The 23,078-nt window shown below is 39.4% G+C and overlaps 1 protein-coding gene across 4 annotated transcripts; it reads right to left on the bottom strand.

Annotated features, from left to right (window-relative positions):
* Positions 1–1,048: 1,048 nt before the first annotated feature.
* On the bottom strand, positions 1,049–21,948 carry YTHDC1 (YTH N6-methyladenosine RNA binding protein C1). Of its 4 annotated transcripts, XM_059844310.1 has the most exons (18): positions 21,823–21,948; positions 17,927–18,028; positions 17,009–17,337; positions 16,522–16,876; positions 15,194–15,283; positions 14,627–14,680; positions 13,928–14,022; positions 11,788–11,896; positions 11,570–11,687; positions 10,657–10,741; positions 8,587–8,753; positions 6,014–6,096; positions 4,553–4,589; positions 4,421–4,460; positions 4,255–4,317; positions 2,684–2,818; positions 1,850–2,057; positions 1,049–1,460 (listed from the first exon to the last, which is right to left on the bottom strand). In XM_059844310.1, the coding sequence occupies exons 1-18, from the start codon at positions 21,848–21,850 to the stop codon at positions 1,411–1,413; spliced, it is 2,148 nt and encodes a 715-aa protein (XP_059700293.1). In that variant the 5' UTR covers positions 21,851–21,948; the 3' UTR covers positions 1,049–1,410. The 4 variants fall into 4 exon arrangements, with proteins under 4 accessions (XP_059700293.1, XP_059700295.1, XP_059700294.1 ...); XM_059844312.1 differs by lacking the exon at positions 14,627–14,680; XM_059844311.1 differs by lacking the exon at positions 1,049–1,460 and having other exon boundaries at positions 1,633–2,057.
* Positions 21,949–23,078: the final 1,130 nt, after the last annotated feature.

Raw genomic sequence — 23,078 nt, forward strand, 5'->3', positions numbered from 1 at the left:
CTATAACCTACTCAGAGTCATTTGGCTTATCTAGTACTGAATTTAAAAAGCAAAACAAACAAACAACGCCCCCAAAAAAGCTCAAACAAAACCAAAACCGCCTCTTCATTTTAGAGTCTGCATATAATGCAGAGAAAGACCACCCTCACACTTTGATATCTGTGACACATTTCTCCAATTAGACATAAAACGTATTCTGACAAACTGATCTAATCCTCCAGCTAGCAGTCATTACCTCTCTGTGCACAATAAACTGTGCTGAGGAACCCAAACACATATTCAGCCTCTAGTACTGCTTAAAGAATCCAAACATATTTGTAGATTGGAGATCTTTTTGTCTAACATACTAGATGTTTACTGTGACTGTAGACTAAAATAAACAGAGCACAAACTATTGCCAGATTAAAAAAAACACATCTCCATAATTGCCACACAGCGGCCAGTCCTATACTGCTTTTTATAAAAATAGCTGCAACACCCAGCAGGACCTGCTTAAAGCACATGTTACATGAGAAGACACTGAAGAAAGTTTATGAAGAAGTCCACCAAGGCAGTGCTACTCTTACAAGTTTTGGAAAGTTGGAAATTGCTGGATAAACTGAAGAACTTTCACTACAAGTTAATCCCCCCCCGCCCCCCTTTTTACCATTGGCATTTAGATAAAATATTTCTTATTTAAGAGAAGTAACAAATGATCACTACAAAGTATGTATGTGCAGACTCTGGATCTTAGAGGACTCTAACGCATTCCTGAGACAGGTATGTTGCGGCTGAGGACAGCCTCTCAACAGCTTGAAGATCATATGATTAAGTTGAACATGTAGGGCCTTAACTCTGATGAGCTGCAGGAGTTATTGGCTACTTCACTATGGAAACAGAAATGCAATTACCTTTTATATCAACAGTCCTTTTCCTAAATTCAGGCTTCAGATCAGTTTTGCTTACCACGAAGAACATTTGAACTATTTTTGAACATAGATATTTTCCTAGAACTGCTGGAATCTAGCAAAGCTGCCAAGCTTACAAAACCAAGAAATCCAACATGAAGTTTTAAACATTTCAATAGGTACCAATTTATTTTTATAAAAAAAAAAATGGTAGCAATGTAGAATACAGCAATATTTTCTGGTTCCACGCACGCAGGTTGTGAACATTCCAAGCAATGTGTACATTTTGGAAAGAGACCAGACAAGAGAATTGACCAAAATGTTACTGAACACAGGAAGATTTTTTAAAAAGGCTAAAAATTAGGTATCAATAGTGTCTTCTTAATATTGCTTTCCTTACTGAAGACTGAAAAAAAACCACTTGACTTCACAGATAGGGTTAAAAAATAGGGGGGAAAGAAGGGGGGAAAAAAGGCTGCTACAACACTGTCATACCGTCAAAAAAAAAGAAAGAGATCATACTTCAGTATTTGCATACTTGATAGCAGCATTCTCCCATCGAACCATATGAAACTACAGGAAGAAAACATCAAAGCAAAAAAAAAAAAAAAAAAAAAGGCAGTTATCCATCAGTATTCAAAAACCTAGAATGAAGTCACTAAGTAGAACACTTATTGAGAATTAATCAATATCTACATTCTTAGCTGCTTCCAACTTTGTTCCAATAGAAACATGAAGCTGAGTGTCAGCTTTGTGTATTTTATTTTTGGCCTATTTGAGTTTTTCCAGTTCATAGTTCACTGCATGCTTGGAATAGAGCGGGTCATTATAAATCCTTCTACACAACGAACTTTAAGTAGACAGCTGAAAATAAAATGTACTACTTGTAAACACACAAAAAAATACAAGCTTTTTTTGTTTCAAGTGAGCACTGCTCCAGATAGATTATCTTCGGTATCTACCTCTTTCACCTCTGTCTCTGTCCCGGTCACAAATCCTCTCTCTCTCCCTTTCCCGATCACGGCCTCTGTCCCGTTCTCTGTCTCTCCGATTATCTCGAGGCCGGTCGCGCTCCCGCTCTCGGTCCCTCTCCCGGGGCCGGCTTCTCCGACCACTGACAACAGCTTGTGTGCGGCGAAGGAAGTCATCTACTCTCATGTCATAGTCGTGCTGTGATGAAAGGAGAGCTCTGCTATTTTCTTTCCCAAATCAGAATTCCCTCCCTTATCTATAAGGCTGGCTGTAACTCTTCAGAAAGCCCAGTATTTAAAAAAAGGCAAGCCCAACCAAACCAACTGTCCAGCATTCGTGTACAGAATTTGGGGTTCAAATGCCAGACACCGGCAAGAGACCTGAAAGCTAAGGAGCCTTTCAAGCCAGCTAACAGAAATTTAATCTGCCCTGTTTTCTGATGTACCTGTAAGAAGTTTTAAAATACAAAATTCTGCTGATAAAGTAATTGGTTGCCAATGAGCACAAGCCAAGTTACAGGCCTGTCCTTATTCAAACCAGGTTTCAGCATGAAAATATTCAGAGGTGAACAGGCCGGAAGACAATTTAAGCATACACCTCAGTTTAAGAGTATGAGAATTTTTCACCTCTACCTCACCAGGGAGAGAAAGGCTTTGCAAATTTGCTGTAAGTGTGCAGTCAATCTAAACAACTGATCTAAGGAACTCTAATGCAGGTCATAAACATGCTGTTTATCATAGCAAACAAAGCTAGGCTACCCCTGGACCCCAGATTCCTACTCCGGCCTGCAGACTTGCATCCCCTCTGTCTGTATGAACACTTACTACTCGTTTGTCTCTGTATCTCGCTTCATGGGGTACAGGATGATGTCCTGAGTATGGAGGGTGAGCTTGAGGTGGAGGTGCATGGTGCTGATAGTAAGGGTGGTGTGGTGGTTGCTCCATACCTGGATATGGTGGCTACAAGAAAGTTACAGGAAGTTTGTTGAAGCAAAGGAATGCACACAAGGAGTGCATTATTTACATGGAAAACACAGCATCTAAATAAATCTGATCACAGCCTCCTAACTGAACAGCAGACTACTTTCCATTAGGCTGGCATGATTTACTCCCTCTCTACCACTGCTTGGAGAAGTCTGGTAAACACCCTCCCCACAGCCCAATATCCCTTCCTTCTGCATCTGCCTCAATATGACACTGTACACAAAACTTCTACTTTAATGTGGCAGTTTCAGTCTTGGGTTTTTTAAACATTTGCATATAGAAAGTGAACTCTGTCCAAAGCAGTGAGCTCTTACAGAAACAACTCATACTCATTCCTTATGAATATGTTTCTATTCTAAATTAAAACCCAAATAATTTGCAAGACAAATAATTTGACAGAATGCTAGCCTTTTTGTTTTTAACAAGACCTATTTTGGCTGATCTCTTCCATTTCTTCAATCTGCATGGTCCTCCTTTACCTAGTACCAAAGCATCTTGGCTTGCATTTTTGTTACAAAGAAAGTAAATGGAAGCACTGGATTCTAGGACAACTACTTGGACTGCATGCAGAAGAGGAAAAAAACTGAGTTTCTGGAGGCTTAACTGTTTAAAAAAACTATTTTCCCTACCATCTGACAACCTAGTTTACTTCCTTCAGTTGTAAGGAGTTGTGTTTCAGCTGACAAAAATAAGAGGCTATAGGGCATCTCGACATCTGGCTTTACTTTTTGCTCATTGCCAGTACAAACAAGAGCCAAAACTCATTATAGTTATACAAAATCAGGCCAGACTTACTAAATATAACCAAAATAACTTCACTACGACTACTTCTCCTGACATGAAGGCGACAACTTGTACAAGTGAACTATCTACATAGTTGTAGATATGTCAACTCATGTATCTGCCCACCTTGCTGGGAAAAAAAGTGCATTTCAGTGGAGGCTGTAATACAGGAAGACTTATTTTAATTAGGTTGTGCAGCACATTTTGCTAGTTTCCTGCATGCTTCATTGCCATAGCCAAAAGCAAGCCACTGCACAACACTAGAGCCCAGCAGCCCATTCCATGAGCCTCTTCAACAAGTCCACCTGTTTGATGCATTTGCTGTTCGAGAGCCAATTACCATCAACATTTAGCAGGACACAGAATGTGATCACACCCTCCCACCTAGGCTAAAGGAGGGTTCTGCTATTTCTTCAGAGCTTACTAAGAATGCCAGACTACTGTTGAAAGTAAATTTCAAATTACTTATTATCAATATTTTTCCCCTAAAATTTTTACACTGTTACAGCAAAGCTACATTTTAAGAATAGCGAAGAGTGAAAGCACACTGAATATGCCAGGCTCCTTTTGGGGGAAACAAAAAGAAGCTGTATGCTAAGGAGAAAAACCAAATTCAACAAGACACAAACCATTCCTTGCCATGGTGGTGGTGGTCCCATGTTGTGGAACTCCCTCACGTAATCATTGTAGGACTAAAATGAAAGACAGTAATATTAAAATTACTGTTGAGTGTTCTTTGGAAGTGCAGAAAGCTGAATATAAAGTTGCCCAAAAAAACTGCATGCAGGAACTTACCCCATTTAAAAATACATCTCGTCGAACTCCTGAAAATCGTCTGTTGGGAATAAAAATTTATAGAACTAAATCCAACTTATCCGTGCAGACAAGTTACCAGGACATAAAATGAGTAACATGAACACACCTTACCTGTCTACTTCGGGATATCTGGGATCCTTTATATACCCTGTTCGAACATCAAGCAGTATTAATTCAATTTACTGTCTCAAGTTAACAATCTTAAAAATTATATTAATTAAAAACTGTCCTTTCATTTTGTGCCTGCAACAAAATTATGTCTATCTGCCATTACCCTCATTTTTAAAATAACTCTTGAAAACTTACAGCTTCTAATAGACAATGCAGACAAGTAGTATAATGTAATAAAAAAGTGACATCAATAAACCCATTAAGAACTTGCACACAGTAGCAACAAATATGCAAGAGGGAAACTGTGCAAATAAAGACTTGAAATTTAGTCAAATGAATTAGGAATGCACATAATTTGAAGAGTGCTGCCGCCAGGCATTAAGCACCTGGCTGTTACTACTTCCTAACTGTGTATTCGAAGAATGTGTTCATCTGGGCAACCCTTAAAACTCATTTCCTAATATGTTTTGGATACAATGCCACACAGGAAATTAGAAACAAACTAAAAAGTATCTGGAAAAGCCGCACAGGGCAAAGAACTCTTATAGCTTCAGTAAATCCCTTTAAAGAGCTCAGCAGAATGGTGCAAAACATCAGGCATGCTTGCACTAAAATAAAATAGTGACCTTCATTATTTTTTTAAACAATCTTGTTTTTTAAACAATGGCCTCAGAAAGATGCAGAGCAGTAACAATACTTTTTGCATGAAAGAATGCAGTCTTTTTAGACAAGCTGTACAGATACAGGCATATTCTGAACAGGTTTAGAAATCTACGACTGAAATAGAATGTGCTTTTCTAAGAGATGTGAAGCACAATTTGGTAGACCAAAAGTGACAATTTCTTAATAGCTGCTTTTTGAAGGAAAAAAAAAAAGCTGCACTACGAGCAGTGCTGTTGCTGCAGTACCACTGCAAACATTTCTTTCTAGGGAACAACTTCCTTTCATCATTAGATCCTCTTATAAAATGCAGCACAACGTCCTCCTCCCTAACTCATGTCAAGCTTGTAATCATAGCAAACATAGACTTTTTTGTAGAAAAAAGTCTCTCTGAAAAAATAACTGAATGTCTACCATCATCTTCACACAAAGGCTACTACATGCAGTCTCAGCTGACATTCCCAGGTGGAAATTTCTCAAACATTTTCATTTGATGATTAGCATCTTGACAAGTAGGTCAGATCTATTTTTGTGCCCACATTAACACAGCACTTGAGAAAATCATTCACAACAATGTACACAGTTCAAGGGCTCAGCCTAGATTAACTCAGCTCTCAAACTAGCAACACAGTGTCACTGACTTCTTTGAGAGGTGGGTTAAAGCAGCAGGCAGCACTTGAAACAAGTCACATTTTTATATCCAAGTTATATCAGTATTTTACTGTTGAATTAATGAGGATATGCTAAAAGAGAAAACACTTGTGAATTGGTGCACACAAATCTTCATAGTAAGATATTAACCTGGTCTTTGGTGAAACTCAGGGGGATAGTCAATCCTTGGTTTCTTTCTGCTGTTATGAATATCATAATCTTCTGGTCGACGCCTACACAAATTAGATATCAAAGATTAAACAAGGTTGCTTGGAGCATCTGTCACAGCAGAATACCTCACAGGAATAGTCTGAGCTGCCCAGGATATCAATGTAATAATTTTCAACTCTATTTGTTTAAAAATATTCTACAGCTTTAAATCTGAACTAAAAGAATCAGAAATAGCTCAATTACATACACTTCACTGTTACTTTCTGTTTACAGGAATTTTGGTAGTAAAGGAAGGAACTCTACCCAACTGTATCTTCATCCCAAACAAAAGGTAACAAATTTGTCTAAACCAAACTCAAACTTAGGCATTAACATTACACTTTCCACATTACATTTTGAAACACCTATTGGACAACAAAGAATTTCACAGAACATTGCAGTCAGAGGGTATGAAGACTACTGCATTTGACAGCTAATGGGTAAAGGATTCAATAAAAGGTCTACTTACATAATATTTATAAATAAAACTCTGCATGCTTTGGAAATTGCAACTTTAACTGTGACTTCCCTAATTGAATAGGCCAATTATATTATTTCTAATAATTTCTTTTCTAAGCAACTTACTAGCAATGTACTGGTGCATTTTTAAATTTAATAATGCTCCAGCTTCCTAACAATTAAAATAATTAGGGCTCTTTTCTATAAAAGCAGCTCTTTGACAGAAGAGATATTAAGAACTCTGCTCTTCCTTATAAAGTTACATTCCAGCTGCTGTTAGGCTCAAAAAAGAGCTGACAACTGGGTGCTTATTTTGCTCCAAGGTACATGAACATTACTCTAGTTGGAGACTCCAGTGCTAATGTAACAGTGTTTCTAAACACAAAGCAGCTACAAAACCATTCCCTTCTCACCCCCCTCCCCTTCCCCAACAGTAAAATTCCTTATGACAAGACATTAACACTTTCTTATATTGCTTAATTACTGTGCAACTTGCCGGCTGAGTAACAAGCTTATATAGCTTTTACTTTTATAAATAGTGACTTCTCCCTCCCTTCCCCAACTTCAGTCATTAAAGCACACCATACCCAGTTACTAAGCTTTTTAAAATGAAAGCAGATTCTTTAGTATGAGCAAAAAGCCCAAAAACCAAAGCAGTTGCATCTACAGCAAATTCAGATCAAAGAAAATAAAAGCTGGTGTAAAGAATAAACATACCGCTTTCTTGTAGTTTTGAGAGTGCATTTACGACCGGTATAAAATATGATAGAAACAGTTCATATAGTAGTCCAACTACTGACTTTAAGCTGTAAGCCACATACATAAATGGAGGCCCTGGCAGGCTTGAGAAGGTGTGGTGGTGTTATATGTATAGTTTGCAGTCCATTGCAAAACCTTCACTTGTATATACTTTATTGCACTGGAAACCTCTTAGCTTAACTCCAAAAGCCATCTTGGTGTTCAGTCCTTTAAAGCCAAAAATAGGGGGGCGCTGCCAGGTTTCCTCCTACCTACTCGTTACAGTGTCCTTTTTTTTTTAAGCTCAAGGAAATGGGGACTCTTGTTGGGGCTCTGTACCTACCACAGGATGTTTCCACAAAAAGGAAACTTAACCAAAGGTTTCAGCCCAAACCACACATCAGTCTGTATGCAAAGTGGCTACCACGGGGAAAAGGTGTTTGGCAGAAGGGCTAGTATCAGTTCTTTGCAAAGACTTCTCCAATTCTGTAACAAGTTATACCCCCTTTTTTCTGGAAAATGATGTTAAGTTCATAAAGCAGTGATCAATAACCATGTCGATCCTCTAAAAATACTTTAAGTCCACAGGTACTGCCAGCATCTGGAAAGGTTGTATATACAGACACAGCAACAGCCATTCTTTTTGGTTTGTTGCCGGGTCTCCAAGGGCCACTTGATCCCTTTTGGAAAGAACCTACTGTTTTCAGAAGCTCAGCAAGATGTGTGAATTCAGTGGTTACATGTTAGAGAATATTTGGCAATAGGGTTAACACATCACGGTGACACAATTTGAAACAGTCCCAATAATGCTCCTCTTGAATATCAAAATAACTTAAATATTTTATCCTCAAAATGAGGCGGCATCTTCTGCAAAATTCTAAGTGATCCTTATAAAAGTCCCATATTTGATAAGGCTTATCCAGAGACACACCTGAAAGAAAAGGCTTTTACAAGATATTAACACATTTTTGGCATATAAATATTTCCTCCTCTCCATCTAGCCTGCTCATAATCAAGCCAAGCTTACCTACAGCTAGCATTACAAGTTGCATTAGCTCAATAAATGATCTAGTCTAAACTAGAGACAGAACTTTAAAAGCTTTTTTCTGCAAAAGCAAAGATCCCCATTTTCCTCTTGAAAAATGACAGACCGGGGAACCATGTGAAATCCTCAATGAAGCCACAAACTTGTCCATGCAGCTTGATTTGAGGATTTTCTCTCTTCTTTATCGCAGGGAAAGCTTTGACGAATCACATTCCTCCATCACGTTATTCTCACACATGTGCCTATTATCAGTCCAAAGAACGTTTCTAACCTTCCCACGTCCCGAACGGGGTCTCGACGGGATGGGCGTCCTCTTGATCGGGGTTGTGAGTGCATTCTTCTCTTGTGCCTCATTTTATGAATGACTTGATACAAGTCAATACTTTCATCAGGAGGGAAGAGAAGACAAAGTTGGGTTCCACATTCCGGCTCAATTTCCTAGAATTAGTTAGAAGTTCAGTAGTGGTTTATAAACTGGAGAAATGAAACTCTCCCCAAATACACTGACAACAGACATTTAAGGGGGGGAAAAAAAAAAAAAGAAAAAAAAAGGACACTTCAAAGATATTTCAGTATCACTAAACACAGCAAAATTCAATTACATTACCTTTAACTCTTTAGGTACTACTTAGAACTTTCATAAAATAGTCCAACACTTTGGGTAACCATATCTTCCCATGAGACATACAGGCCACATCACTGTTTTGCTATAAAATCAGAGGACTGTTTTTCATCACAAAGAAAATGATTACCTATTACAGAAAGAAAAGTGACACACGTAGGAAAAAAAAAAAAAATCCATCCCAGCTTCATATATAAAGCCATGGCCTGGTGAAGTTGACTACTACTACTCAGTATGAGTTCTTCATCATAGGGTAGACAGGTCCATGAAAATACCAACTCAAGGTCTGACCACAGTCAAACAAGCAGATTGTGTGCTCAGGGTTACTGGGAAATGAACATGGAATAAGAAAGCCATTGTATCACACTGAATTTCATGTTCCACCCACACCTTAAATACTGGGTGCAGTAGTGCCCCTGCATCTCAAAAAATAAGGGGACAGTAGAAATGGAAAACATCAAAGCAGGGCACCAAGAATAACTGAATGAGTGCAACAATTCCTACATGCAATGATTGAGAAGGTCAGGTCTCTCCAGCCTAGATTAAAAGTGAAATATCTGGAATATGGGGAACAAGATGGAGATAATGGGACCATTGGACACCACAAATTGTCTGGAGGAGAAAGGGACAGACATGAACTTGCTGACTCTCTTCCAGTACAAGAACTTGGGCCATCAAATAAATCTAGCAGGAGCCAGGTGCTAAACAATCCCAAAAAGTGCTTCTTCAAACTGGTGACTGCAGGCCTGCAGAACACCTTCCCAAATGATGTCACAAAGGCAGATTTTTCAGTGTACGCATCCTCAGAAGAGAGATCCATTCACAGTTGTGCAAATATAAATGGATAAATGACAATCACTTCTGGAAATATGCAGACTTGAAAAGCAGGGAGAGCAAGCATCAGGCAATGCTTGTCCAGACCATAACAGTACAGTAATTTGATGAAAAAAGCTGAAACTCATGCCCAGATTGCAAGTCTATTGTAGACAAAACATTAGAAAAAAAAAAAAATTTCCTTGGCCATTTAACAGTAGCTAAGTAAATTTAAATACTTTTTTTTTTAAGTTCACATTAAACTAAAAACAAGACCAAAACTATTGTTTTTCTCCTGCGACACAACAAAGCAAACATTTCTGTGGGCAAAACAACGCAGCATGAAGTTGACACTTTCCATACAGTATGGAGATTACCTCCCACCTAGTCTTAAAGAAAGCAGAACCTGTTATTTTACCCATAGCTTGGGTACATGATGACAGCAGCAACACACGCGCACTCTGGTATGTCTGACAAGACAAAGAGCCAGCCCCACTTGAAATTTGCTTAGCATATATTCTATAATGGGAGTCTATGCCTTAAGCAATACAGCACATATAAAAAAACATAATGCAGAGCACAACTGGAAACACCAGACCTTTTTCTTAAAAACTCATGCTATATGGTTTGCACACTATACAATGCAAGGCACATCCCATTTCAAATTCAGAATACCACACAGTTTTGAAGCAAACACTGTTTATGATAAAGATGACAACAGAACTGGCACCAGATTGTTTCCTTTTCCTTCTTCCACAACAGCATTAGAAAGAAGCAAAGTGCCTTTGCCACAGCACTCTACTCCGAGTAACTGCTATAAAAACATTCCTACTCTCCTGCACATTCTAAGCTGGAAGCAAGCACTAGAGGATGTCAGTTATAGAAAAAAAAAAAGAATTAACAAACCTGTCCATCGCGTCCAATCTTTACTGGTTTATGTTCATTCCAAGGATTGGTCAGGTGAGCAGATTTAGTGAACGGCAATTCCCGCCTAAATATGCAAGTGGCACCATTTATAGTTTTGCCTCGGTTTTTTTTATTAGGAAAAAAATTAAAAAGGTATACAGCAGGAGATAACATAGAAAATAATCCTGTTATTCTTTGTACTATTAGGTCTCTGAACATATTCTTATGTTCTACATATTAGTAGCTGAAGATTTCACTTGGACTTATTTCAGTAGTAACTAATATAGTTCATACTATGACAGGCCCTCCTTTAAAAGAGAATATTTTGGACTTTATGCATATTGAGACTGTGCTTGTTTATTATCTCACCATCTGAATACACTGATCAGTCTCTACATGTGGTAGCTCTTGGCACATAAATCCCTGAACACCAACCTAACTATGAAGCTAGAAGTGATTTGAGCTGGAGGTGGGAGTCAGTAGCTTCAAGAGGACCTTTCCAACACAGGTTTTTCTCTAATTCACAGTCTCGCTTTTCCTCTATTCAGTCTTTCTGGCAGTCCAAAGTACTTGTACAACCATGCAATGCATGTAACTTTTTCCTTAATAGAGATCTAAAATCTTTTCTGTAAGAACATACTGCTCAAAACCTATACATCATGCAATACTCGCACTATCTCATATGTTGCTTCAGAACAGTAGTATTTTCTTTGTTCAGTCAGATCAAAACAGATTTGTCCTTACATGATTTTTTTTTTCTTTTTCATCCACAGCTGTCTATTCAAGTGAGCAGTGAGGACAGATCTCTGGTTGAATCAAGTTTCAGAAATATGCTGTTGGTACTTGAGTAATATGCAAAAATTATAATATAATGCCTTGTTATTAACAGCAAGATAAATGCACAGTTGGTTACCTGCAAATCCAGTCAATTTTAAAGACACCTCCCAACATTTTTGCATTCATTCCTGCAGGCAGCACCCAATGTATAGGTGATCCTCCATGATGGGACTCTGAAGATAATCTTGCAAACCCTAAAGGATTTTGTATGAATTGTAACAAAGATACAACAGAAAGGCTATTGCATATAGAACTCACTTTCACTCACCTTGATAATAGCTCACTTTTCCTTACCTTGGAATTTGCCACTCTCTCTTACAGAAAATATCAAAATAACACTCCTTGCTGATCTAAATGCAGCATTAAGCTTCTTTTCATTCACTGGAAGTGTCGACCATACTCCCTAAAACAGAAAAACACCCACCCCATCATCAAAACATAACAGTTAATTGCAAATGATTTAGCTAACAAATATGCAATGTAGATGAAGAAAACAAGACCAAAATATTGTACTGGAGTAGAACACTCCTTGCTGATCTAAATGCAGCATTAAGCTTCTTTTCATTCACTGGAAGTGTCGACCATACTCCCTAAAACAGAAAAACACCCACCCCATCATCAAAACATAACAGTTAATTGCAAATGATTTAGCTAACAAATATGCAATGTAGATGAAGAAAACAAGACCAAAATATTGTACTGGAGTAGAAGATAATAGAAAGAAAAACATACTGCTAAATTAATTTCCATCAAGAAATATTTTAGCCCGCCTTGTACTAAAACTTTTAAAACACTGGCTTTTCAATCTTCTTTTGAACACTCAAGATGCATTTAGACCATTAGATGCATTCACACTTCCACTGTAATTATAATGATGGGCAGTTAACTTAAAAATAGTAAGGGTTAAAGTTTTCACATCTGTTTCAAGTGACTTAAGGAATTTAGGTATTATATAGCACACAGGAATTATGAAAAACCAAAAGAATACTACTAAAAGGTGGGCAGGTAGACTTGACTATAGCACTGCAGATTTGCTGAGGACAGTTTGCAGACTTTAAAATTCTTTCAGTGAAATGCCAGCAACATGAAAGACACCGAAGTAACACTTTAAAATGGCAAGACAACTCAAATCACTTTGTTTACTCTTACACATCTCCTACTAAATACTGTCTTTTCCATTTTACCAGCTGTTATGCAGCCATACACAATAAAACTCAACCTGTTTAAGGTGCCAGCTGAGCTGAGATATTGAATAACAATTTATTGAATTACTCCTCCATCCATTTTCTGGGTAAATAAGCTTCAGCCTCAGAACAGGATATACATACCAAAGTCAACGTTCCTTCCCTTGCATTTCTTTAGTGAAGGTAAGGATTTATGCCCTACTCTGAACTCAGATCAGCGTTTGTCTGATTCTGGTAATTCACTATAGCCACCAGAGAATATTTGGGGATTTTGCTAGCTTTCAGTCAGATTACATGGCTTTTGGCTGCTTGTACAGCCCTGCTGTGAACTCAACAACCTATTACACTGGCACCACAAAAGTGAGTTTCATGGAAGTCCAACATCAAAGCACTGATGCCTCTACCCTGAGAGACAAAGCATCCACTTCAATAACATCAGGAACAAGGATACTACTGCAGCTCCATACGTGGACAAAGCACAAAAAAGCATAGACTCCTTTACAGAGCCACCAGTCAGAATGCTGTTCACTGCACCTTCAAAGCCGGAAGGAGAGGTGAGAACCAAACATGCCCAGGACTCTGAGATTTGTTTAATCATTTTGATGCCATTTTCATCCTAATTCAGAAAATCTTCATTAACAGAATCACCTACTCTATGTATATTGTGTAACAGCAAATCAAGTATTTTCTCTATGACCTGTCCCAAAGAACACATGCCAATACAAAACCACCAGAGCGGTGCAATGGACACCTAGTGCAATTCCTCAACAGCTGAAATCAGGTGCTCCGGAATCCCTCACAAAGAACTCACACACCAGCACTGCCAGGCATATATTTCCACACTAAGGCTTCAGATTCTCAATCACCTGACCTAAATTACTCTCGTAGCATTAGAAAAAAGCCAAACAACCTTCTGAACCTTCTCAGAGTACAGCAATAGGAACAGAGGTTCTGATGGATGGGAGAAAATACTACCCCAGCATTCCCGACGGAGCCTTGCTTAGGATGTTATCAAACAGACCTTAAGGCCCCTTTAACTCTGTTCTTGGCAAGATAAATGGCAGGTGGTCTAGGGCCTTTTCTAGGTTACAGTGGAAGCCGAAGAACCAAGGTGCAGCAGCTTTTGTTGCTGCATCCACCGGGATCCAAGCAATAAAGAAAATAAAACATCCAACTACACACTCTCCCAAACTGAGGTGAGTGTGTCTGAAAACAGACAAAGGGATCACTTTGAAGAAAATACAACATACCTTTGCCTTAGCAAGTGATACATTTTCATGGTTATTACTCTTGATGAGAAAGAATCGTGCATCTTGGAGAATGTATTTAAGTTTGCTTGTTTGGTCTGAAAAGAAAACAAAGTATCAAATAAGCTGAACTGTAAATACTTACCAAACATGTTGCTTTGAGTACAGATAGCGGTTTGCTTCCTTAAAAATACACAGTATCCCACCCATTTCCTATCTATGTATTCTCACAACCACCCAACTTAAAGTCAAAGCTGCAGAGCACAAAATGCCAGGGGAAACCAAACCAAAACTAAAACTCAGATATCCAAGTAAAGAAAAAAGTAAAATAAAATCAGCATGATTCAGTGATGTTCCGATATGTAGGACTTATTTCCTTGCTTAAAGATCTTTACATAAATGATGGGTAACACTCGTAACAAGCACAAACTGTTCAATAGAGAATGGTGAATGCTGTTCCTCTTTGCAGCTTTAAGCACTTCCTTTTTAAATTTGCTGCCTCTGCAAAGAGCACAGTGACTGAACTTTTTGCACATCGCTCTCAAAACATGCAAAAGTAGCTCAAGATTCAATTATCATGCTCAGAACAATGACGTGCTCAAATTGATTTATATCAGAACATCACTACTTACAGGTAATTTAATCAACAGAGACAATGGCTTGCTATGGGGCATGCATTAAAAATTCAAATTTAAATGATACCTTTTTGGACAGCACGAACGGAAGATGATAATTTCTCATGCTTCTTTTCTGAACCTGTGTTTAGCCAAAGTACATTTGTTCAGATTGAGCCTTAATAGAGATAATATACAATTTCTACAGCCTTGTCCCATACAATTTTCATTCATGACAAATTATGCTTTCTGGCGCGCACCCACACACACAAAAAATACTATTCAATGTGCACGAGTGTTTTGTTTTGTTGGTTTTTTTTTTGTTTCAGTTTTGGGTTGTTTGATTTGGGTTTTTTTTTTTTAAATAATATTTGAACAATTTCCTACTCAGAAAACTAGTCACTGAATCATCATCTTCCAAGTTAAAAAAAAAAAAAAAAAAAGTGAAATTTCCACTTAAGCAACAGAATAGCATTAAAGTAACAAGAAAGCCTACTTCCCCCCAAAGGTATCCACACACAACATGCCAGAAGTCAATACCAAATTATACAAAGCTACAAACCCTATAAATCTCTACAGCCAGTTACATTTATTTTACATTACACATTAAGGTTTGATGCAAGTCACAATGACAAACAACAAAAGGGAAGAATACCTGCATATGATTCTGATGCAGAACTGCCACTTCTGTCAAAAACAATTGGAGAGATACCTCTAGCTCTCTTCCTCTCCTTCTTTTTCTCATCTAAAAGAAACCATAAAAAATAAAAACCATACTTTAAACACAAAGTTGAGATTAAAAAGTAATGTGACAGGAAAATAGCATCAGTAAAAGTGAAGTTACCATTTGGTTTGCACATTAAAATTGTGGTTGTTGCCACAAAACTATCATGCACAGAAGAAGCAAATGCTAGTTACTCAAGCTTTTCATCCACAAAAGGAAGATAGATGAATGGCACAAATCTATTAAATCTGTGCAATGTTTAGAGACAGAAATTATTATTATTGTATTTTTAGTAAGGGTGGGTTAGCGTTTCTTTTCAGCCTTCACCCAAATGTGCAACATCTAGCACAAATTGTGTAGCAATAGTGATGTGAGCTCATTTGCCCAGAGCTCAAAAACAGTAAGAGACAGAAAAACAAAACACTGTGGCACACAGGCAATTATTCCCACTCTTAAGAAAGTGTTACATTATACCACAGAGTTTTTTAGAACAGTTATTACAGCTTCACTCGTCTTTAGGTTACACCTTGCTGTCTCTAATTCCATACAGCAGAGCTGAGCTAAAAAAGGCAGCATATTAAGCAGGATGACCACCTATGGAGACTTCAGACAAGGAAGATACACAATAGGAATCTTAACAGGACTGCAAGCTGCTTTCCTAGAAAAAACAAACAACGAACAGCCAAACCCAAAAGTATTTACGTCATTAGCACTTCACATCTGCAAGTTAGGACCACTTACAATATACAAATACAAACCAATTGTTTCTAGTTTCTGATTATTTAATTCTAAATTTGCCCTAATAATTTCAATTTAGGTTTAGAATTCCTATGCTGAACACAGCCACTCTAAGATTCAGCTATCCTTCCCCAGGGACATAATGTTTTACTACCAGTCTACCTGGTCACTCATCTAGATGGATACCAAACAGCTCAACGCTGAATTAAAATTAATAGTGTGGAAAACTAAGCCATTAGATACCCAAGAAAATACTAATTTTAGTGTTTCAAAGCTTGAACAGCAAGGCCAAAGCAGTCAAGAATACAATGAATCCTCAACACAGTAATCTGGATATTCACAATTTTGTTTTACCACTTTCCAGTACATTTTCTCCTTGCCTATGGTATTTCATAATAAACATCTTCCTGACTTCTGCCACCACGGCTTACTTTTGACATGGTCAGGAAGCAGTTATTTTTCAAAGTAGTCAAACTTTCAGTGGCAAGGTATTTCACATTAGCATGCAAGATGCTGCCTACCTGATGCATCTGAACCAGACCCAGATCTGACTGACCCATCTGTGAAAGAGGCAGATTCAGAATCAGAATCGCTGGCTTCACTGCGTGTGTCATAGTCATTTCCTTCCTTCTGATCCCTCTCATCCTGTTCATACTCTTCTTCATCTTCCTCCCCATCTTCTTCCACCTCTTCATCCTCCTCCCCTTCATCATCTTCCTCTTCTTCCATTCCTTCCTCCTCATTCTCTGTGTTGCCTTGTTCAGAGGAACCACTACTGCCAGTCTCGTGATCTGAACAATATTCCTCAGAGTTCACCTCTTCCTTAGAAGAATGGCTAGATCTGCTTGGTCTTCTATCCACATCATGCCTGATTCTCTGATGTTTAAAGAAAAAGTGAATCAGCAGTCATACAACATTGTCAGGATGCACACACAGTCCTAAGAGAACGTGCCTTACAAAAGTCTCATTAAATTGCTTTATTTATAAGGCAGCAAGAATACTTAATACCTCTGAACCGTCCGGTGTAGAAGACTTTGCCCTTCTGTCAATATCCCTCTTCCTCATGTAAGATTTTTCTGGTTGTCCTTTATAAGGTTCCCTGGAACTGCTTGACATTCGCATCTTCCGATCGCCATCTGGGCGCTTGTTTCTGTCAGATCTCTGATACTCCTCAGTCTTGTACTCTGACACCAGCTTTCCTTTCGTACTCACTATTCTCTTGTTATTGCTAACTGATGAACTGGGAGGCTTTGGCATCATCTGCCTCGAGGAATGCACAGAAGGTTTTTGCCTCTTGCTTTCAGCATTTTCCATCCTGTCAGTTTTTCTTTTTGATCCTTAAATAGAAAGAAATATCAAGTTCAGTGTTATTTCCAATACCAAAACAAAAACTGTACAGAGGCTTCTATGTCCTCTATTTGAAGTAATTACCCGGCTGCGGTCATAGGGAACATCTTCCAGTTGTAGGCTTTGCAGCAACACTCAAAACTGCTTCTTAGGAATAGCTCATGTTCTAAAACACATATTTTACTTCTAAGAGGTATGTGTTTCTCAGATTTTGAATTAAATGCTTAGGGGACTGGCGTAAAGCCAAATAAAGAAGTGAGCTGGAATCAGACTTTAAAACCCCTTTGCTCCACCTCCATCTCACTTCATCGAGCCAAAAAGGACAGTCATTTTCTAACAGCAAATGAATTCAGAACAAGCCAGACTCAGCAACTGCTCTTGAGACAAAAGGCAATGGATTTGACTGTTTGCTTGGAGGGTCAGGTGAAACAACACATGTCCATGAAATAAAGACTTTTGGAACTCATTCACTTTTTTAATCAAGTTATAAAATCCACTACTTCAAAGACAAACTGAAATAAGACAGACACTTTTTACCACTTATGATCCTGCAGAATATCCACTACCAAAGCCACATACCCTTTTTCTCACTTTTGTCTTGCTCACTGTCGGGGTTATACAACTCATCATCCTGGTCAGGAGCATCAGTCAAAATGTCATCCAGAACATTCAGTTCACCATCTGAAAATACACAAAAAAAGTCAAAACCAACCATAAAAAGTCTGGATATGTAAACCAAAGAACTAGTAATTACAAACCCAAACATTTCCTTCAGGGCTACAGATCCACAACAAAGCAAAAATTGACATCTTCTTGATTTATTTCTACACTTTCATTTGGAAGGATCAGGCAGAGCAAATAAAAAATTAAAATATGTCACAAGATGCATTTAGACGTCATCTAAACAAGGTCCAAGTTGGCTCCTCACGTCACAAAAGCTTTTCAGCAAAGCTGACCTACAAATGAAAGCTGAACATAAAATTTTAGAAAAAGGGAGCCCAGGAGATAGATAGTCTGAGTGCCGTTAGTAAAGAGGAGGGACCCTTATCTCTGCAAAATTCTGAAATTTGCATGATGAATTATCTCTCTTCCACTATTTCTGTTGTCATTGCTCTGTTAGAATGGTGGGTTTTGTGGCTCACTAACAAAAAGAAAAATCACAATCGGAAAGCAGTACTTATTTGCTGCATCATTAACTCTGAGCTGTTCTGAAAAACCCCCCTACAACTTGATCAAAAAGGCAGATGTTAAAGAAAATTAATGCCAGAAGCAGTAAATGACCACACCTGCTCACAAAACTTTTAAAATCTGTCACAATTTCTGGCTGTTTCACTTTGCCTGAAACCAAAAGGGATATATGGTGATCTCATTAGAAGAAAGAGTCACCAGCTTTAAGGGAGCAGATCTATATTCCAAGCACTTTAAAAAGAGTGAACTAAGCCTAAACATGCAAAGGAAAAAAAAAAAAGGTATTAATTTTGGAATCTCTCCAAAAGTCTTAGTTCTTTCCATTTTGTGATCAATCGCATTTTCTGTGCTCAGGAAAAAGAAACCAGAGCAACCTCCAAGGATTCAGCTGGTTTACAATATCCATGGCAGATGCAGGTAAGGATTTTAGTACTGCATGAAACTGAGGTAATGCAGCAATTAAGTCTTCCAGAGATTGGCAGCTTGTCTATCTCAAAATATTGAGCTGAACCACAAAATAAAATTTACAGCTTGATATTAGAAAAACCCCAAACATAATCCACATCATATATATATTAAAAATTAGTATTATAATTGTCTCTCTACTATATACTACCAAATCTGAAGCCAGCATGTGCACTAACTTTCCTGCTGGCACTTTTCCACATTTTCAGTGGTAGGGGAATGCAGAAGTGATCCCTGGACTGCTCAGTTGTTGTCTCTAATGCAAAGGAAATGGTGCAGAGAGAAGAGGATCAAACCTTTCCCGTCAGTTTACACTTAGCAGGCATTTAAATGCAACACAAACTTGCATCGCAATTCTCTTGGGAACAGCCCTTTATGTTCGTAGACATACATCTACAGCAAATATTCTTGCTGTGACTGATAAATATATGAGAGTCAGATTCATGGCTGTGCAACTGCCAAACATGAGATGCAATTTCCTGGCTGCATTCTGCTTGCCCACAGGAAGCTTGGCAAGTCTAGAGCACAAGGTTTTTTTTATGGGACACTAATGAAAAAGAGGTGCACTGAGATAAGAAAATTAAACATATCATCCATCTCAAATCACACGTATTGAACCTCAGATTTGTTTCCCTCTTGGTGAGACAACAGCATACTTGAGTAAACTACATTTAACCTACCTACAGCAGCAGCATTGAAAGGTACTAAAAGACTCCTGTATCAGCTCATTCAGAAGCAAATGAGAAGGAAAATTTAACAGAAAACACAAGTCTGATACACACTCTCTCCTAAATCCCTTCCAGGTTAGATGGGCCTCATTTGCAGCTGGAACCTTAAATAGGATGCAGGAGACAGGAACAGGATCCCCCATCCCCTTTTACAGGCACATCGACGTGATTTGTTTAGAAACACATCTCCAGATTTATTTAGCAGCCTGCTTCCTGTCTTGCACTGGATATGCTGCTTGACTGACTTGCACAAGACGATTCCTCTCACTGAACCGCCACTGTCAGTTCAACCTGCAGAGCTAAATTATCTCAGAGAGGCATCAGGAAAAACACAAAAGCAGAAACAGAAAAACGGCAGAGGACAGGTGTTTTACAGTCCATAAGCACTGAAGAGGGAGGGACCAAATGAGTTCTTTCTGTGGCAGATACTCCCAACAGGGCTCTCCTGCTGCTTGTCTTTTGTGGGATCCTTCCATGAACAAATTTAACTCACCCAAAATAGCAGGAAGGTAGCCCGGGAGGCCATTTCATCTGCTGGCCAGGAGAATTAGAACTATTGGAAGGGTCCAAGCAAAAAACTGATTTGGCACACAAAAGAAATAAGACCCTGTGATTTCAAACTAAACGGGTATGCAAGCCTTATTTTTGGTTTTCTGAAGTGGTAAAACTGCATTTCTTTTCCAATGGGAGTACTTACAGCAGAAATTAGTTCAGCTGCAAATGTGCATCAACATCTGACCTGTAATCTGACCTGTAATTCAGTCAAAATAACCCCTTTCACATGAGAAATAATTAAAAAGAAAGTAAAAATATAGCTTGACCACTGGCAGTGATTAACAAACACCGAAAAAAAATTCAAGCCCAACAGAATAAATATTTATATGAATAGAAATTTATAGATGACAACAGCAAACATTTCAAATTCACTGCTCATCCACAGTGGGCGATCAGATCTGTTCTGACACAACCTGATCATATCCCAATCTACCAGTTTTACAATAATACCATTAAGGATAAAGCACAACCAATAATTTTATTTATCAGTTCTATCAAAATCTACTGGGAATCTTCCATGTCATATCGTTTCACAATAAATAACAGACAGAAAACCTTTACCACTACGACAAAGCCATTTTGTGGGCACATATCCTGCAAAGGCTTTAACAGGAAACATTATTCTCCATAGAAATCCAAATGAATGCAATCCATGCCACAATACCCCAGTGATACTTTGCCCTTTTTATAACTCCACAACTCTCTGCACTAACCACCAAACGGCAATCTGCTATACCTGACTTTGGTCTGGCTTCTTAAAGAAGCTATTTTGTGAGACTGACTAACGTAATCTCACAGATAACATGCGGATCACTTCGGCTTCCGTGGACAGCGGTAGTCATTTATAAGAGCTGTGATTCTATTATTCGACACTAATTGCCCTAGATTATTATTATTCCAGAGTGATGACTCTGAACTTGTCCGATTCCTCTAACTCAAGTTTATTTACCCACAGTGCCCAGATTTCACAGCTGACTGCAAAAAGCCGAGCAACAATCGGCAAAGTAAGATTCCAACGCCAGTTTCTGCTTACTAAAGTAACAACATCCCCCCACAGAAAACCGTGCAAAAAACCCCAAAACTAAAACGGCCTAGCGATCCAAGCAGAAACAAAAAGCAGCAATAAAAATAGAAAATATTTTTTGCGAAAACACAACCTGCAGTAACTCGCAGTCGATGATGTAAAACTTACGGCCCACGAACTTCTCCCTCTTCCCACTGCTCGAGTCACCTTGCCCCGAGCCGTGCGCTGCCGGGACACCAAAGTATGAGGGGCACTGTTACCTCCTGCTCCCCAACAAAACACAGGGAGCGCTTCCGCAAAAAAAATAAATTAAAATCATCCTCTAAGGGTTACTCCTGACCCCGCCGCCCCTCCGCTCCCCTGGAGGAGACGGACGTCCCCCGGCTGAAGGCCCAGCATCAGCTTCCAAGGTGGCCCCGGGGAAGCGGGAAGGCTCAGGCGGGGACAGGGCCCCTGCCTGAGCCTTCCCCCTTCCCCGGGGCCTAACGCTTGCCCCCCTCTCTACCGGCACATACCCTTCTCCTCCCGGCCATCCGTCGCCATCCCGCCGCCGCGACGAGCGCCTAAGATGGAGGCTCCCTCTTCCTGCACGTAGCGCTTCCCTCTTCCCACAGGGCGCCGCTTTGTTTACGCTCCCCGCGTCAGAGCGCGCCGCGGGCGGGCGGCGGCGGGGCATGCGCCGCGCGGGGCCCTGAGGGCGCGGCCGCCATGTCAGTCCCTGGCAGCTCTGGGCTGGGCTGGGCTAGGCTAAGAGGTGCAGGGAAAGGAGGAAGTTTCTCTGCTCTCGAAGTGCGGGAAGCTCGCATTTCTCCCGTGCTGTTGTGACAGCTGTGTGTGGTGTTGGAGCCCTTCCTGAGAGTCTTGAGTGGGGCAAAGTTTAACTTACTTAACCCCTAGCTGGGCGTTGCTTGTTCCCTGGTTTTCTCTCTTTTTTTTTAAAACCTTTTTCCTCCCTTCTCATTGTTTTTTCCTTTCTCCTGGCAATCAGGCCAGTTCAGAGGAGGTTTACCAAGCTGATGAGGGGGCTGGAGCACCTCTCCTATGAGGAAAGGCTGAAAGAATTGGGATTGTTCAGCCTAGAGAAGATTTTGGGGTGACTTAAGTGTAGTCTTCCAGTACTTGAAGAGAGTCTACAAGAAAAATGGTGAGAGACTTCTCACAAGAATATGTAGGGTGAGGACAAGGGGGAATGGCTTCAAAATGAAAGAGAGTAGGTTTAGATTATATATCAGGAAGAATTTTTTTATGGTGAGTGGTGAGGCACTGGCACAGGCTGCCCAGAGAAGCTGTGTGTGCCCCATCCCTGGAAGTGTTCTAGGGCAGGTTAGATGGAGCCCTGAGCAACCTGATCCAGTGGAAGGTATGGGCCCTTCCAGCCCCGTGGTAGAGGGACTGGAAATGGATGACCTTGTAGGTCACTTCCAACCCAAGCTATTCTGTGAAATATGAAACAAATGTGCCTTATCTATTCACACTTTTAAATAAAGTGTTTTTTAAATAAAGTTCAGTTTAAAGCATAACTCTTTTCTACCATAACGTAGGTGGAAACTTTACCACCTCATCTTAGTTGCCCTTTCGGGCAGCTTATGAAGAAGCTTGGGCACTAAGCTGCATTTGCTAGTTTATCAGTATGTAGAATACAACCAGGGGGTCAAGCCACGGCATGGGTTTAGGGAAGGCAGGCCCTTCTTGACTAACCTGATCTCCTTTTATGACCAGGTGACCTGCCCATTGAATGAGGGAAAGGCTGTGGATGAAACTACATGGGCTT

The sequence above is a fragment of the Haemorhous mexicanus genome, chromosome 4 (genome assembly GCF_027477595.1).
Source record: "Haemorhous mexicanus isolate bHaeMex1 chromosome 4, bHaeMex1.pri, whole genome shotgun sequence".
Classification (NCBI taxonomy): domain Eukaryota; kingdom Metazoa; phylum Chordata; class Aves; order Passeriformes; family Fringillidae; genus Haemorhous; species Haemorhous mexicanus.